The following is a 17,843-nucleotide window of genomic DNA, read 5'->3' on the forward strand; positions in this document are numbered from 1 at the left end:
ATCCCGGCAAGGGTGTGATATAACCAGCATTTCTGAATTACTCCATTTTCTTTCTTGTAAATTAAAAACTTCACACTCTTTACCAAGTGCTTTATGGTTACTTCGTCCTGTCCTCGCAACCCTCATTATGAAAATAAACAGTAAAATATATGCTTTGTCTAATACCAATTTGCCATATTAAAATTTCTCCTAATGTTGAGGTGTAACTCCGTTTTGAAGGTTTTAGATCCATTTGGGTGTTATTTTTGGGGGGATTTTTAAGGGATGTAACATGAATTTCTCTGAGAGGTCAATCTTCTTAAAATACAATGAGCTTGTATTTCTAATCATTCTCTTTTAGATTTGTGAGGGTTGGTAACTACAAGGTTTTTATAACTTTGAGTGTATGACTTTTTTGAATCTTTGTGAGCTTTTTATTCAATGATTCTGAAGAATATTTTAACTTTGATTTTAGGTTCGGGGGTACATATTCGGATTTGTTATGTAGGTAAACTTGTGACTCGGGAGTTTGGTGTATAGATTATTTCATCACCTGTGTACTAAGCATAGTGCCCGAAAGTTGTTCTATTTTTTTTTTTTCCTAATCTCCTTTCTCCAACCCTCTACCCTCAAGTAGATCCCAGTGTCTGTTGTTCCCCTCTTTCTGTCCATGTGTTCTCATTATTTAGCTCCCACTTATAAGTGGGAACATGCAGTATTTAGTTTTCTGTTCCTGCATTAGTTTGCTAAGGATAGTGGCCTCCAGTTCCATACATGTTCCTGCAAATGACATGATCTTATTATTTTTTATGACCACATAGTATTCCATGGTGTATATGTGCCATATTTTCTTTGTCCAATCTGTCATTGATAGGCATTTAGGTTGATTCCACATCTTTGCTATTAAGAATAGTGCTGCAACGAACATTTGCATGCATGTGTCTTTGTGGTAGACTGATTTATATTCCTTTGAATATATGCTCAGAGTGGGATTGCCGGGTCTAATGGTAGTTCTGTTTCCAGTTATCTTAGGACTTACCACGCTGCTTTCCACAGTGGTTGAACTAATTTACACCACCAGCAGCAGTGTATAAGAGTTCCCTTTTCTCAGCAACCTCGCCAGTATCTGTTATTTTTTTACTTTCTATTTCTTTTGAGGCAGAGTCTCACTGTGTTGCCCAGGAGGGAGTGCAGTGGCATGATTTTGGCTCACTGCAGCCTCCACCTCCCGGGTTCAAGTGATTTTCCTGCCTCAGCCTCCCAAGTAGCTGGGATTATAGGCATGTGCCACCACACCTGGCTAACTTTTGGATTTCTAGTAGAGACGAGGTTTTACCATGTTGTCCAGGCCGGTCTCAAACAGTATGTGTTATTTTTTGACTTTTGAATAATAGCCACTTTAACTGGAGTGACCTGGTATCTCATTGTGGTTTTGATTTGCATTTCTCTAATGATTAGTGATATTGAGCATTTTTTCATATGCTTGTTGGCTGCATGACACTTTTCAAAAGTGTCTGTTTATGTCCTTTGCTCACTTTTAAATGAGGTTGTTTTTTTGCTTGTATGTATGATTTCCTTGTAGATTCTGAATATTAGACCTTTGTCAGATGTATGATTTGTAAATATTTTCCCCATTCTATAAGTTGCCTGTTTACTCTGTTGATAGTTTCTTTTGCTATGCAGAAGCTCTTAAGTTTAATTAAGTTCCATTTGTCAGATTTTGCTTTGGCTACAATTGCTTTTGGCATTTTCATCATGAAATCTTTGCCAGTTCCTATGTCCAAAATGGTATTTCCTAAGTTATCTTTTGGGTTTACCATTTTAGGTTTTACATTTAGGTCTATAGTCCATCTTGAGTTGATTTTTGTATATGCTGTAAGGAAGGGATCCAGCTTCAATCTTCTGCACATGGCTAGCCAGCTATCACAGCACCATTTATTAAATAGGGATTATTTCCCCATTGCTTGTTTTTGCCAGCTTTGCCTAAGACTAGATGGTTGTAAGTGTGTGGTTTTATTTCTGAGCTGTCTACTCTCTTCCAGTGGTCGATGTGTCTGTTTTTGTACCAGTACCGTGCTGTTTTGGTTACTGTAGCCCTGTAGTATAGTTTGAAGTCAGAGAGCGTGATTCCTCCAGCTTTGTTCTTTTTGTTTAGGGTTGCCTTGGCTGTTTGGGCCCTTTTTTCATTCTATATGAATTTTAGAATAATTTTTTTCTAGTTCTGTGAAGAATGTCGTTGGTTGATAGCAATAGCATTGAATCTATAAATTGCTTTAGGCACATTGAGCAGTGTTTTGTAATTCTTATTGCAGAGATCTTTCACCTCCCTGGTTAGCTGTATTCCTAGGTATTTATTCTTTTATGGCAATTGTGAATGGGATTGTGTTTCTGATTTGGCTTGGTGATTGTTGGTATATAGGAATTTACTGATTTTTGTACGTTAATTTTGTACCTGAAACTTTGCTGATGTTGCTTAACAGCTCAAGGAGCTTTTGGGCAGAGACTATGGGGTTTTCTAGATATAGAATCATGTTACCTGCAAACAGGGATACTTTGAGTTCCCCTCTTCCTATTTGGATGCCTTTTATTTCTTTCCCTTGTCTGATTGCTATGGCCAGGGCTTCTAATACTATGTTGAATAGGAGTGGTGAGAGTGGGCCTCCTTGTCTTATTCTGGTTTTCAAGGGGAATACTTCCAGCTTTTGCCCATTCAGTATGTTGGCTCTGTGAAACCAGTTTCTTTACTTCAGCAGAGCTTTATCAGGTTTTGGCAGAATGGAAAAGTCGTCATAGATGGTATTAATTTGTTAACACTCCAGTGGCATTTTGAAAACTGTTTTTCAAAATTTTGTGATTCTTACTATAAATTCATTTGGAAATGATGCATCATTTTGCATTTTAAAACTTTATCAATTAGGGCCAGGCGTGGTGGCTCATGCCTATAATTCCAGCACTTTGGGAGGCCCAGGCAGGAGGATCATTTGAGCCCAGGAATTCAAGACCAGTCTGAGCAACATGGTGAAAGTCCTTCTTTACAAAAAAAATACAAAAATTAGCTGGGCATTATGGCACACACCTGTAGTCCCAGCTACTTGAGAGGCTATGGCAGGAGGATCACTTGAGCTCAGGCAGAGGTTGCAATGAGCCGAGATCACACACCACTGCACTCCAACTTGGGAGGAAGAGAGAGAGAGAGAGACTCTGTCTCAAAACAAAACAAAATAAAACCTTTATCAATTAGATATCTTGATAAATAACATGGAATGGTGATCAAAAGAGGGACCCATTTTTCTTTATTCTTTTAAAATACGAATACCTCACTAAACGGAAATGAGCTCTGAGAGTATGCTAATTTGGTTAATGCATACGTGTATCTATATATATACATATACATATACATACATGTAGAGTTCATAGACTCATAATAAAGGAAAGTAGCAAGGAGGCAATAATAATCAAAAGATTCATTTTTTAATGGAATAAATTTCATTCCACTAAATATTTTTAGCAGAAATTCAAAATTGTAAAGAAATAGACTTTTTTTTGACAGATTGGCTAAAGAATAATGCAAGTGTTCAAAATGACTGGAACAGAAAAAGACAGTCACAACAATATGTAACAATCTCATGATTCCCTATATGTGATAAAGTATTTGCAATACAAAAATAAGTCATAAATAGCCATATTATTTGGTAAATCAATCTTTCTTTCTTTCTTTCTTTCTTTCTTTCTTTCTTTCTTTCTTTCTTTCTTTTTCGAGACAGAGTCTCACTCTGTTGCCCAGGCTGGAGCTCAGTGGCACAATCTTGGCTCACTGCAGCGTTTGCCTCCTGGGTTCAAGCGATTATCCTGCTTCAGCCTCCTGAGTAGCTGGGACTACAGGCACCTGCCACCCTGCCTGGCTAATTTTTGTATTTTTAGTAGAGATAGGGTATCACCATGTTGGCCAGGCTAGTGTCTAACTCCCGACCTCAAATTATCCACCTGCCTGGGCCTCCCAAAGTGCTGGGATACAGGCATGAGCCACTGTGTCCGGCCAATATTTCATTTTTAATTCTGAATTTTCAACATTAGATGCAATAGTCCTCAGGCTGACTGAAATTGAGTTAAGTGAGTTAAGGCAAACTGGTTTTAGAAGTTCATTCTGGGTGAATTAGTCTATTATAAATGTACTGAATTAATCCCATCAAAACACCAGTATTTTCATTTCAACTACTCACAGCATGGACCCCCTTGTATTTATTTATTTTTCCATCAGCAGTTGGCATGCCCTCAAAAAGTAAGACAAATGATTGTAGGAAATATGTAAACACACACACACAGACACACACACGTAGGAAATATGTAAACACACACACAGACACACACACACACACAACTTGACATTTTTCCTTGGAATTTACTAAAAGGCACAATCACCCCAACCTTTGTTGCAATTTGTAGGCCCTATAACCAGACAAATAGCTTTGGTTCTCAGCCTTCAAATAAAGATGAAGTGCATCTCAGCAAATATAAGGGGAAAGGGGATGAGTTATTTCCCTAGATCTTCTGATTCTTGAATGATACAATATAAATGATAACAACACATCTCATAGAATGATTTTTCAACTGCCTAAGAATTAAGAGACTAGGACTCAGAGACAAGGAAAGCGTTTGTTTTGTCTTTTTTTTTTTTTAAATACTATTACTGTCTAAAATGAATTGCAACAATCTGAGGGCAGAGAGAGAGGGTCCAGGAGTGGAGCTCCCCACCATTGGGATGGTAGGGACATGGGACATTCCTGTGTGTTCAGTGGATGCTATGAAGGTAGCTAAGTTACCAAGAAGACTGGACACCAGACAAAGAACCCCAGTCGTAAGCAATTACAGGTTACCTCAATAGGGATTGATATCAAGGACTGGGGATTATGAGAGGTGGAACCAGTAAAGAATCTCCCACATCAGGGCACTGTGCAATACACAGTCTTCTGAAGGACCCTCCAAAGAACCCAAATGTCCTAAGAGACAGTCAGTATTCAGATACCACCTGCAGTAGAGAGACGTTAATAACCCATCAAGGCATTAAAAGCCTGGATGCTGCACCTGCTGGGTTTCAATCCTGGTTCTGCCATTTACTAGCTATGTCAGCCTGGACACCTTTCTGAGCATTAGTTTGCTCATCTGTGAAATAGGGATAATAAAAGTATCCATTTCATTGAGTTGTGGGTGTTAAATAAATTCATATCTATCTATGTATGTATGTATGTATGTATGTATCTATCTATCTATCTATCTATCTATCTATCTATATAGAGAGAGTGCACACTGGGCACTGAGAATGTACCTTGCAATTGTTAGCATTATTATTATTAGTCAGAGAAGCAATAACAATTAACAGAGAAAGAACTAAAACATATTCCATTTAGGAAAACACATTTGCTGCCTTCCTTATAAATTCTCTTCTCCTTAAATATGCCAGAGATGAAGAGGAACAGGAGGAAAGGGAAGAAGGGAAGGGTGTATAACAGTAGCAGACCCATTTTGTCTACTCTCCATATTCCTGAATGAAAGATTGGCTGGCAGTGGAGAGAGTGAAGCAGATGGGGTTTAAATTATGTAAGAGGAGAGTTTTAAACTAAATCAGGCCAGGATTTTAATCTCTAAACATTACCTGGAAATTATGGAATCTGCCTGAAAGTTTGTAAAGGATTTGCTCTCGAGAGGGGCAAGGAGATTCTAAAAAGCATAATTCCTTAGTCCCCAATGGTTGGAGAAAACACCATTTTCTCTGTGTACCTGTCAAGTTTAAATTGTTCAATACACTGGTTACACGTGTAGCCTCAGATCTTTGTTACCTCTCTGGTTCCTATTTATGAGTGATTCAAAGTTGTTCTGCAATTTACAATGCACTTTAAAAACAAACTTTTGATCCAGAGTAGGGTTTTAGCCAATAATAAGCTCTAAAATTTTATCCCTCCCCTAAATGGGTCACTTTGCTTAGGGACAGAAGGCCACATCCTTCTAGCAGTGAGAAAAGCTGGATTTCTTTGTGAAATTTCTTTATACATAAGAACTAACAGACTCTGGAGTGACTATGAAGGAAACATCAAAATGTCTCTAAGATTTGCAGGACTCTAACTGCCAGATAATTTGCTGGACAATAACTAAATCATTATAAATTTTATAACTATTTCCATTCTGAAAAAAATCTAGTAGATTCTTTCTGTTTTGCTGAGATAGGCAGTCTGGGCTATAGGATTGTCATTTTGATCATCTAAGAGATGATGCCAGTGATGTCAACAAATTATAAATTAGAGAGAATTTAAATTTTAGTGAACTGGGCAAGAGGCCTGCAAGAGTCTCTTAATTAAAATGACCAAAGGCTATGAAAGAGAACTCTATGTCACTGCTGAACTCAGGAATGAAGTGCCTTCATGCCCCCAAATCTCATGGCAATTCTGCTATTATACAAATAGAATAGTGGGAAGAAAGACATTGGAACACTGGAAAATTCTTCCAGAGAAAATGGCATATAATTTGGAAGCACGAAGGCAGATTCTAATAGCAGCTGAGCAGGAGGATCTATTGAAAAACAAGGGGGCCAAGGTTATGTAAATGAAAGAGCCCTCATTTTGTAATGTGGAAGGAGGTTCCAAGAGCATGGAGATAAGCCAATGCCAAAGAGAATCCAGCCATAGTACCTGAGAGGAGATAATGAGCTTCTATAGGAAATGTATCCACTTGTATTTTCTTTTCTTTTTGTGGGGGTATGTGGCTAGGAGATGAGGAAGGAGTCCAAGAACCTTGCAACTATAAAGTGCTTTAACCTCAGAATTCAATTTTTAAAAATTCTCAAAATATCCAAACAATATTTGTAGTATTTAAAAATTCTTAAAATATCCACCAACATTGTAGTGTCTTTAAAATTATCTAGAAGTCAGTAAAAACATTGGCTTTCTTCTGAAACAGAACTGTTCTAATATAAGAAAGCTGCCTGAATGTAAAGGGATGCTTACCTTTTATGCCTAACTGCAGAACATCTGGTAGCAATTTAGTGTGGCTACTGGCTGTTACTCATTTATCCTTTTCCCTTTTATTAAAAACAAAAACAAAACAACTTTAATTAATTTAAAACCAGACAAGGCCAGCATGGAATGCCAGGGATGGTGTCTGTTTTGTTGATAAGAGCACTCTCTACCTATGATGGTTGAAGCACTGAGTGGTAAAGCAAATTACGTACTACCGCTCTGTTACCAAGTCTCAAGAATTATCTCCAACATTGGGAGGAAACAGGAGTGTGGCTATCAGACATAAGAAAGAGCATGAAACATGTCAGTACATTCAATCAGCTATACTGATTATGAAATAGAGTTCAAAGTTCCATTTTTTTTTTCTGTAGTAGTGTGAAACATCACCTCTTTTGAAATAAGAAAAATAAAACCATGTGGTCCATCTGGGGAGTTTGGGAGACTCCAGTATTACCACATCAGATTTTTCCCTCCTGCTCAGTTTTGATAATACTACCTGTATTCATGTGACTTTTAAATTTAGTGACCAAAAGGCTCAGACCCTGATGTCGATTCAAAGAAGGGGCAATATAGAAAGCGGGGGTTGTTGGTAGAATGGGGAGTGGCTTACATTAGAGGGGTGTGTGACCATAGGCTCGTCCCTGTACTCTGAGACTGGATAACCATGGGTAGAACCATGGACCTCACTCTCTGAGGAAGGACCTGTTGGTGCCACTGAGAATGGGAAATACAAATATGTATTTTATTTCTCTCTCTTTTTTTTCTTTTCTTTCTTTTTTTTTTTTTTTTTTTTTTTGAGATGGAGTCTCACTCTGTTGCTCAGGCTGGAGTGCGGTGGTGCAGTGGTGCAATTGCAGCTCACTGCAGCCTCCACCTCCCAGGTGCAAGTGATTCTCATGCCTCGGCCTCCCAAGTAGCTGGGATTACAGGCATGTTTCACTATACCTGGCTAATTTTTGTATTTTTTAGTAGAGATGGAGTTTCACCATGTTGCCCAGGCTGGTCTCGAACTCCTGACCTCAGGTGATCTGCCTGCCTCGGACTCCCAAAGTGTTGGGGTTACAGGTGTGAGTCACCACACCTGGCCTATATTTTTCTCTTCTGAATCCCTGTGTCCATTTTGATTGTCTCTGGCTGTTCTAGGACTATGCTCACTATAGGTATCATAGGCTGTCTTGCTTTCTTCCACAGGGCTGAGGGTTCTGATGACAAAGAGAAGCATCTTGCCAAATGCCCAGCATCCTGGCAAGTTTACTTTGCAACTTGAGGCTTGTGGGGTTGTGACTGGAGGGGAAATGCAACTTCCTGGTTCATAGGGAGAGGTTCCAAAAGTTTTTCTGACTCCTTTTGATGACTAGCAGTAAATGTAAATGAGTCAGAAAGAAATATATCACATTTCTAAAACAATGCACAAGGATTTGGGCAGACACATGGAGGGGTTTTGTAAAAATGAAGGCTGATTTTTATTTTTTGTTGTCCTTCAAACACTAGAAATATCATTAGACATAATCCTAAGCATAAGATCAGCTTTTTCCATTTCCAGTTTTCCTGCTGGGAAGAGCAAATAAACAGATGGAGTAGAAATTTCAAAGGGAAACACGAGGAACATGACGGAGAGGGCTGTTAACTACTAGGGGTACTAGTCACATAGGGGAGGATGGAGATGGTTAAATGAGACAGTGGAGTTTGGCACTAAGGAAGCATTGCCAGAATGGCAAAAGAGGCGCCATGTCTGACTCGAAGTTCTGGACTTCCAGCCAGCCTCATCGGATGCCAAGACAGAGGGGCCAAAAGCAGAAATGGAGAAAGCAGATACCATACTTGAGTTCTGGCAGATCTGGGGAGCATAAGGCCATGCTTCTTTCAAATGACCCGGAATGAAAGAGGCTCCAAGGATCCCTTTTTCATCGAAGTAGCCTCATTTCCCTAAAATATCATTCCACGGAGCACCCCAGGGTTGGGAGGTAGTTTCCTCAGTGATTCCAGAGGGAGCTTCATGGGGCTTCTAGCAGGTCTAACTCACAAGAGCAGGTCGAAGAGGAAGAGAAAATGGAAGTTGTCTCATGGGAGTTCAGAAGTCTTATTCAACCACACTCGTGACACACCCTTATTAGCTCTGCCTGGGGAAATTTTGGGAAAACTCAGGGAGTGTCAGGTCCCCTAATAATCAGTGAGAATCAACCAGACAAACAAATTAGGGGTTGGACAAAAGGGTCTTATCCCGGGGAATAACACTAGATGTGTAGCAATTTTTAAATTAATAGACATGTTTCTCATTTATCATATCCACGCTAGACCTTTTTAGTCTTTTCCATTTTTCAGTTTTTGAGTAACAACTCTCATTTCTTTACTTGACTCGGAACATCGTGCAGCACTATAATTCTGTATATCGTCAGATTTTATTGTTGCCTTTGTGGTTCAGAAGAGCAAAGTCCCAGGTCCCAGTTATAGGTTAACCCTCTCCTTATGCTGCCTTCTCTACCTCTACCCAAGTTCCTTGGGTAGCTACTGTAAACATACCCCTGTCCAGAGTGGCTTTAAGCCTCACTTCCAGGGTCCCCAACTTCTCCCCAAACTAAAGCTGACCTCCATCGCACTGCCATTGTCAAGCTCATGAAAAGTCATAGCTGGTTCTAGTCTACACAACCATTATTCCTACGGAGATAACTGCTCTTCATAGGCACTCACCTCTGCTGCTGCAGCAGATTGCAAGCTGCTCTCTGCTGCCACATGCCAATCTTTGCATTGCTCCCACCATCCCTTCCCCCATGCAAATTCCACTGTTATTTTTCCTGGGTGCCATTGCTGATTGTCCTCATCCTCTTTCTGATCTTTCTCAACACTGATATCTAAGATGACCTCTCCCTACACCCTAGTACATGGCGTTCCTGTACTGCCTGTCTCAGACCTATAGGCTCTTTCTACCACTGGAAGATGCCATTTTTTTTTAAGGTTACAGATTTCCCTGTTGGTGTTCTATTTATGGAGTTGGATCAGGCTCTCATTTGGGCTAGGACAGGAATGAGGTCATGATGTTGCTGCATATAGTATGGTGGCAATCATGCCCTCTAATCCTCTCAGCATCTTAAAGATTGTGTTCATGGGATGAATCTCCCCTTGTGTGGAGTAGATATACCCATTTTATTAGGTTCCCCTCAGTGGTTACAGCACTGCCTTCACAACCATCTTTGTACTTATGATGAGTAGGCTCTAAAGATTACTGCACTGAAGGTTTGGGGAGATTCCTGACCACCTGCTCTTCCAGCTTGGTATGCTATGAAAGGGAGGAAAGTAGGGAGATTAAAAATTTGGATATTTTATAGATTTTATAGGTCCCTTTTCTGAACCTGAATCCTAGAATAGAGGTGTATTGATCAATTAAGGAAAAAGCCAAAAGCAAATGGAATTTTTCTAACTTCTTATTTAGGATGCTATAAGAAAAACACCCCACAGGGATCCCTTACTCCGACATGGATGGCAACATTAATGTAAAAATGGTAGCATGACATGGTTGGGCAGACAGCAGAACTGAGTTAGCAAGCCCAAATCTCTTCTGAATTTTGTATGTCTTGAAAGTGATCTAGAAGTTGCTTCAGGCCCCATGAGGAGTACTGAAGGAGCTGAGTTGGAATTCAGCAGGCCAGCCACAGGGTCACAGTAAGGACAGACAGGGAGACCTAGCTGCCGAGGTTGCAGAGCAGAGTGTAGACAAGGGCATGATGAAGGATTTGGCTGAGATGCAGAGGGCTGTGCTGCTCCAAAAGATGTCTCAAAGAGGCTGAGCCTGCCAGGGAGGTCTCCTGGGCCCTAATCAAGCCAAGAGATAAAATCACAAGTTCCTCAGCTGCTGACTTCACTAGAGATCCAAGGTTTGGCAGTGGTGTGGGGGGTGTCCAGAAGACACCACTGCCTAAATACAAATCCTCTTCTCCTTTGCCATCTAGGGAAAGAGAAGGAAGGAAGAATAGGGAGAAAGAGCTCTGGCAGGGGTATCTTTGAGTGACTGAATAATGACCTGAAATGAGACTCTCCTAAGATTAGTAACATTAATATTTTTCTTCTGCCAGTGAAAGTGCAGGTTAAATTAAAGTAGATCAGTTTATTTTCTTGGATTGAGTATTCATATGTAAATGTGATTCTCTCTCTCTCTCCGTTTGTGTATATAAACACACATACACACATATATAAATGTTATATGAATATATATTGATAGATTTTTATAAATATATGTTTATTTAACAGTAGGTCTTCATCAAATGTCAAATAAAACAAAGACAGCAAGACCAGAATAATTCCAGGTAATTCAAAGGCATCAACATTTTTGAGTATTCTATTATTTCCTGGACCTTCTCCTGTTCATATGCTTTGTGTTTATATATTATTGTTTGTCCTGGGCACCTTTCAAAATCAGACACATCTGAACTCATTCTTCTAGCCTACTGCCATTTTCAAGCATTTGCAAACCTCATTTCTATCCTGATTTGTCCTGTGCATCTCTCCTCTTCCCTCTAAACCAATGCGGCTGCTGCTGCTGCTGCTGTTCAGACCTTTATGACTTTTTGAGACACCTGGAAGAGCCTCCTGACAGCTTGCCACACTTCCCAACCTCCTGACACCTCAGCATCTGCTAATTTGCTAGAGGATATATCTATTGCACTTATTTCTTCTAAGTCATTAAATGACTTCTCATCAATGAAATAATATACTAAACCTATGCAGGCTCTTCATAACCTGGCTAGAGCCCATGTTTCAACCTTTGTTTCCGCTTTCCACCTCCCTGCTGTCTCTCTCATGTTCTAGCCTTGACCACTGATTTGCTGTTTTTTGAACAGGTTTGAAAGGTTTGACTTCAACCTAGTCATCTCATATCCACATCTTCTGCTCCAATGATACCTCTTTTCCAAGGATTCCTTGACATCCTACCTCTTTTGTTCTGCTGTTGTATTTTGTGTATGCTTCTGCAATAGAATACAGCCAGTGCCATAATATATGTGACTGACTGACTTCCTCCTAGATTCAGAGTCCCTGGAAGGCAGGACCCATTTTTAAATTAACTTTTCATCTCTTACTCTACCCAACACAATGGGCGTCATCTAGAGTATTTGATAAATGCATGTAAAAGTGCTTTATAAACAGCAAAGTGCTATGTAAATAGTAATTCTTATTACTATTTATATTATATGATTATTATACTATTACTAATCATATGATATTATTATTATTTGTTAAATTGAGTTGAATTTACTTTTAGAAGACTTTTCATTTTCTGGGAGAAATAATTTCCCACCTGTGGAAATGCTAGAATAACTGATATGATGTCTGAAGACATGGTAGGCAGAGATATCACTGGGGGAGAAAGGAGAGGGAGCCTTAATTTTGAAGTCTTCCCTTTCCTTCATAGGCAGTCCCAGAGGGCCAGCCTTGTCCAGTGCTCCTTATCATTTATCTGTGGCTTTTATTCACCTCATATTACAAATCACAGACATTACTGGAAAGTTCCCCATCAGGGAAGATCAAAGAGGTGGCACTGTAATAAGAAACAGCAGGCTGTGGGGAGTTGGCCCTAGGCACAAGCTCTATCCATGCTTGCTTTACATGTCAGGCCAAGCACCTCTCTGCTGACCCTTGAACCATAGGCACGCTATGAATCTAATATGCCTGGCATTTCCTGATACAGGGATTATTTCCATCTCTAGGAATTCTATAAATGTTCTCAGAAGCCTTTGGGACATTTACATTTTAAAAATAAATCTTTAGAACTCAACACAAACATCCTAGAAATCCGTGTGTCAGCCTTTTTCTTGAAAACACCTGTAAGTCCTGCTGTGGCTTGCTGAAGCAGGAAAGGGAAAGACCACAGGGATCATGCTCATAGGTAAAAATGCCCGCAAGAAATAGCCATGCAGAAATTGGCATGACCATGTTGAATATCCGCCAACTTTCTCCATGAGAGCCTTGGGAAGTTTGATCAACCGAGAGAGAGAATGAGGAGTGGGGAAAAAGAAAGGAAATTAAAGAAAAGGAAAAGAGGGAGGGAGGGAAGGGAAGAGGGAGGAAGGAAGGGAGGGAGGGAAGGAGGGAGGAATGAAGGAAGGAAGGAAGGAAAGAAGGGAGGGAAGGAGGGAGGGAGGAAAGAGAAATGGAGAAAAGGAAAAACATAGAAAAACAAAAAGGAAGGAAGGAAGAAGTGAGTTCCTGGAAGCTGTTACCTATCACTTGGGTAGGTATTGAGGATTTAGTTTTTCAGGCAGCAAATCTGCCAAAATCCATATCTAGGTCACCTCTGGAGTATCCCCATGGAGGAGGAAATAGCCCAAATGCAACTGAAATAAGAGATAAAAGAAAAGGGAGATTTTCTCCAACGCTGGATATTGTAGAATAGTATCAACTCTCCCATCTCCTGGAACAATGCAAACGTGAAGGGGCATCCTACCTGCTATGCTGATGGTGGCTGCAGCCTTGGCAGTAGTGAACTTCTCCCCGTGCTTATTGGTAGCTATGCATGTGTAGAGTCCTGGCTTGGTGATAAACAGCTGCAGTCTTGAGTCAATCACTCGGTCTTTCACACTCTCTTGAATGGACCCAGAAGAAACCTGATAGAGTAAAGGAAAATAAAAGATAGAACTCAGTCAAGGGTTTCCTACTATACTATGTCAGTAGATTTGAAGGGAAAAGCATTAAGATTATAATCAAGTGCATGTGGTACACTGCAAAAATAGCCAAAAGATTTTCCCTCCCTATGCCCATGCCCTTGCAATGTGACTTTGTAGCTCTTCCCTCAAGAAGTAGCATTTTTCTCCATAATTTGAATCAGATTAGCCTTGTGATGTGTTTTGGAATGAATGAGCAGAAACTAAAGTTCTTGCACATTGTGGCTTGCTCTCTTGTTTATGGAACCTGGGGCTGCCTATAAACAGGCAAGAACCAGCATGGTAGAAGATGAAATACACATGGCCCGTTTATCCCCACTGCCCCAGGTGGGGACCAACAACAACCATCCAAGGTACGCATAAGGCTATTCTGAATGAACTAGCACCTTTTCAACCTGCTGATCACAGAAACTTGACCAGCCAAGATCAGGCAGTCCTGCCCAGCAGCAAAACCAAATCAGCAAAACCACCCAGTTGAACCACAGACTTGTGAGCACTAATAGTTATTGGTTTAAGTCACTAAGCTTTGGGCTGATTTGTGATACAGCCATAGATAACCAATACGAGGTATGAATTATATACGGTATGGATCCTCCGATATATGTCTTCAGTGTCCTGCAGATGACAGTTAAGTATGAGAGGTTGCAGACTTAAGAACTTATTTTCATAACTCCTGTTCAGTTCCCCATAAATGCATGTCAGATAGGTGGATGGTTATCAGGAAAAATGGTTGTGAAGCCAAGTCTGTCTCTGAGGCATGACATACATAACACATACATAATACCTCAAGGTCATCGAAAACAGCCTTAGTAGGAAAGAGAAGCAGTTTTTAAACTGCCTGACCTCTCTTCTCCTAGACTTCATCCAGGCGTTGAAATAGTTCAGCAAAGAGACCAACACGTTAGGAAGTTCATGCAGGAGGTACTACTTAAACCAGAAAATCAAATGTCCTTAAAGAGCCAAGATGTCAATGCAATATTGACACACAATTAACAGCTTAATTTATACAAATGCATATACATTAGTCAACATTACTTCAACTCTATAGGAAAGATAGCTGCCCAGCACATTTTACAAGGTTGCATAGTTAGAATTTGCATCCTAGTGTGTCTGACACCAAAGCCTATGCTTTTAATCATTATGTTACAGTGCCTTCCCTAGTCCTAGAAGAGAGAACAAATGAGCAGTCGTTAGAAAACAAGAGTAACAATTACCTTAACAAATCAACCAACCATGAACAAAACACGTTATCTGACAAATGTCATGGTTAAGGTGGTGGCATTTTTTTTTTAAATGGTGGTTCTTTTTTCACCGTTTTCTTGAGCGCAAGACCACCTTTTCAATAACTAATCTTTAATTAACACTAAATCTGATGCCAATTTGAGAGAAATTGGAGTGAAATGACAATTAAGGAATCAGTTGGTGTTATGCCTTGACTTTATCTTAAAGGAGTGGAGGTACGTCCCATGTTGGCCTGAGCTTGGCTGCTTGGCTGAAAGAGATTCCTGTGCCCAGTATTAGGGAACGAGGCTAAGAATGAGACATTTTGGAGCCAATTATTTTACTGTATTGCATGAGAGAGGATTTTCACAGTTTGACTAGCCAGGAAGAAGAAAGCTCTGAGGTAAGGCCAGCTTTCTTCCTAGCTGCCAGGTGGCTGGCTATCCCTGGCACCAAGCACTGTGTAGCAATCATGCAGTGAACATTTGTCCAACTAGCTTTTTATTCTTTACCTTCACTACTAGTCTCAATTCTTATGATAAAAACTGGCTTATGTGAGTATCAATTTACCTTAACTGGGAATCTTTCCGGGTCAGATCAAGTATTGTGGCATTTTCCCCAGATAAGCAACCTAGACTCCATGAGAAATTTACGAAGTGAAGAGAAAAATATTTTTAAGAGACATGCACTCAGTCGAGAATTCAAACTAAACTCATCATTATCATATTTACCAGAAGTGCAATGTCTCATTGTATGAGTATCCCAGTTAGATCAAGGGGACTGAAAATATTTGGACTCGCCTGAATTTTAATACAAAGCAACAATGAGAAAAAAAGCTAAAGACCCCAAGCCTCTATGCTCAATCAACAGACTTTGTGTTATTTTGTATTTTATATTTTGTTTATAAATATCTCTTTCCAGTTTACATAAGCAAAAGCAGAACAGTTTGCAAAATCCTTTGCAAAGATAGTTCCCTCCTGCAAGAAGTAGGAATGTGCAATGCCTTAGAGACAACTTTGAAGCAAGGAATCTCCCCAAATGTTGCCCTAAGTCCCACTGTTTTCATGTTCACACCTAAGAAAGTCATTGTTAAACACCTCCTCAAGGTCACTGAAAACATCCTTAGTAGGAAAGAGAAGCAGTTTTTAAACTGCCTGACCTCTCTTCTCCTGGACTTCATCCAGGTGTTGAAATAGTTCAGCAAACAGACCAACATGTTAGGAGGTTCATGCTTGAGTGCGAAGTGGCTCCCGAATGCTTTCCCCCCTGCTTCCAGAGGCCTTGCTTGATTCAGTTTGTGACTCACGCACAGCAGGCCCTGTTAGTCATAGTTTGAATTTGTTTTTCTTTCTTCATGGATCGTTCTGATCAACAGTTTAGTATTTTTGATGATCTGAAAATAAAAACAAATCCCTCTGCCCTCCATTTTGATATTTTTTCACGCCTTAGGTTTCAAAGATCAAAGGGGTGAGTCCAGATTAGTACTGTGAGCTTTTACCAAGGTATGCCTAAGCAAAACAGAGTACTTAATTGAGGTGACTGTGTCTGGTAGTTACAGGAAATACATGATTTTCTCCAAGTCACTCAGGCATATGGACCTGAGGGAGCTGGAGACACAGTTCCCTGCTCTGGGTGTGATGTTCTGTCTTTCTGAGTTAGCCGTAACTATGTGAGGAGATGGACCTGTTAGTTTGCTTGACTATAGTAATCATTTCACTGTATATGTTTATCTAAACATCATGTTTTATACCTTAAATGTATACAATAAAGATCACAATAAAACTTCTTTTTCTAAAAAGAGGCAGTAGGATAGGAAGCTCTAGTATATAGGCATAATAATTCATACCTGACATAATGTGTGTAAAAACCCTTTGAAGGTGATAGAGCAGTTATAGACCCGTGGAGTGCTTCTTAATGTATCATTAATACATTACTAATGCCGTCTTGAGAGAATCTACCCCCAGCTATGGATAATCCGATAATTTTATGATTTGACCTTAGCTAGGGAAGACCTCTCGAAGGTATTCTGGCCTCAATGACCCTGTCTTGCAGATAGTTCCAGCTGGCTGGAAATACCCTGTGGAACTGTTAGAATGTGGCCCAGGGCTGGGTGAGGGGTTCATGCCTGTAATCTCAGCACTTTGGAAGACCAAGGCAGGCAGATCACGAGGTTAGGAGATCAAGACCATCCTGGCTAACACGGTGAAACCCCACCTCTACTAAAAATACTAATGGTGCCATCAAGCCTTTAGCTGGGCTTGATGGCACCTGCCTGTAGTCCCAGCTACTCGAGAGGCTGAGGCAGGAGAATTGCTTGAACCCAGGAGGAGGAGGTTGCAGTGAGCTGAGATCGCGCCACTGCACTCCAGCCTCATGACAGAGCAAGACTCCATCTTGGGGGAAAAAAAAAAAAAGACTGTGGCCCAGTAGGGTTCATGTTTATGCAGTTGTAATAATGTCTGTTTATGAATCATAGAAAAAGGGATAATAAACGAAGAGACATTTCCATAGTTTTTCTGATTAATGTAGCCATAAATATTAGCCTCTTTCAAACTGCATGCTGAATTATTCCACATAAGACTTGTTACATGTAATTATTTTGGTTTACACAGCTAGTAAGATAAAAGGACTTCACAGGTCATATATTTTAAACCAAAACTACTGCCTCTTAAAAATATGTCTAAATATACATATGCCTCCCTTTAAGAAAATTCTAAAAGACAACCTTCAACCTAGGTGATTTGGCTGTTTATTTTATAAAATTCTTCTAATAAGTTAAAATTATTCAACTTCTAAAATATTTTAGAAATTATATTGATTGGACAAAGCAAGAGGGACATGAAAATTTTTTATATTTTTTAGTTGCATGCCAAAATAACAGAGATATTACTGGTATAACTATAAATAAATCTGGTTATAAAAATACAAATAATTTTCTTTTTAAAAAGTAAGCTCTGCTCTTTCCATGCCAAACTACTATTTCCAA

General features: G+C 39.8%; 1 protein-coding gene across 4 annotated transcripts in view; it reads right to left on the minus strand.

The window, feature by feature from the left end:
- MUSK (muscle associated receptor tyrosine kinase) overlaps positions 1 to 17,843 on the minus strand; it is a 133,042-nt gene that overhangs the window by 40,977 nt on the left and 74,222 nt on the right. For all 4 annotated transcript variants that reach the window (XM_030814805.1, XM_030814787.1, XM_030814797.1 and 1 more), the window contains one exon: positions 13,420 to 13,579. In XM_030814805.1, coding sequence (XP_030670665.1) covers positions 13,420 to 13,579 — 160 coding nt within the window. The remainder of the gene's footprint in view (positions 1 to 13,419; positions 13,580 to 17,843) is intronic.

This window comes from Nomascus leucogenys, chromosome 1a (genome assembly GCF_006542625.1).
Source record: "Nomascus leucogenys isolate Asia chromosome 1a, Asia_NLE_v1, whole genome shotgun sequence".
In the NCBI taxonomy this organism is placed as follows: Eukaryota; Metazoa; Chordata; class Mammalia; order Primates; family Hylobatidae; genus Nomascus; species Nomascus leucogenys.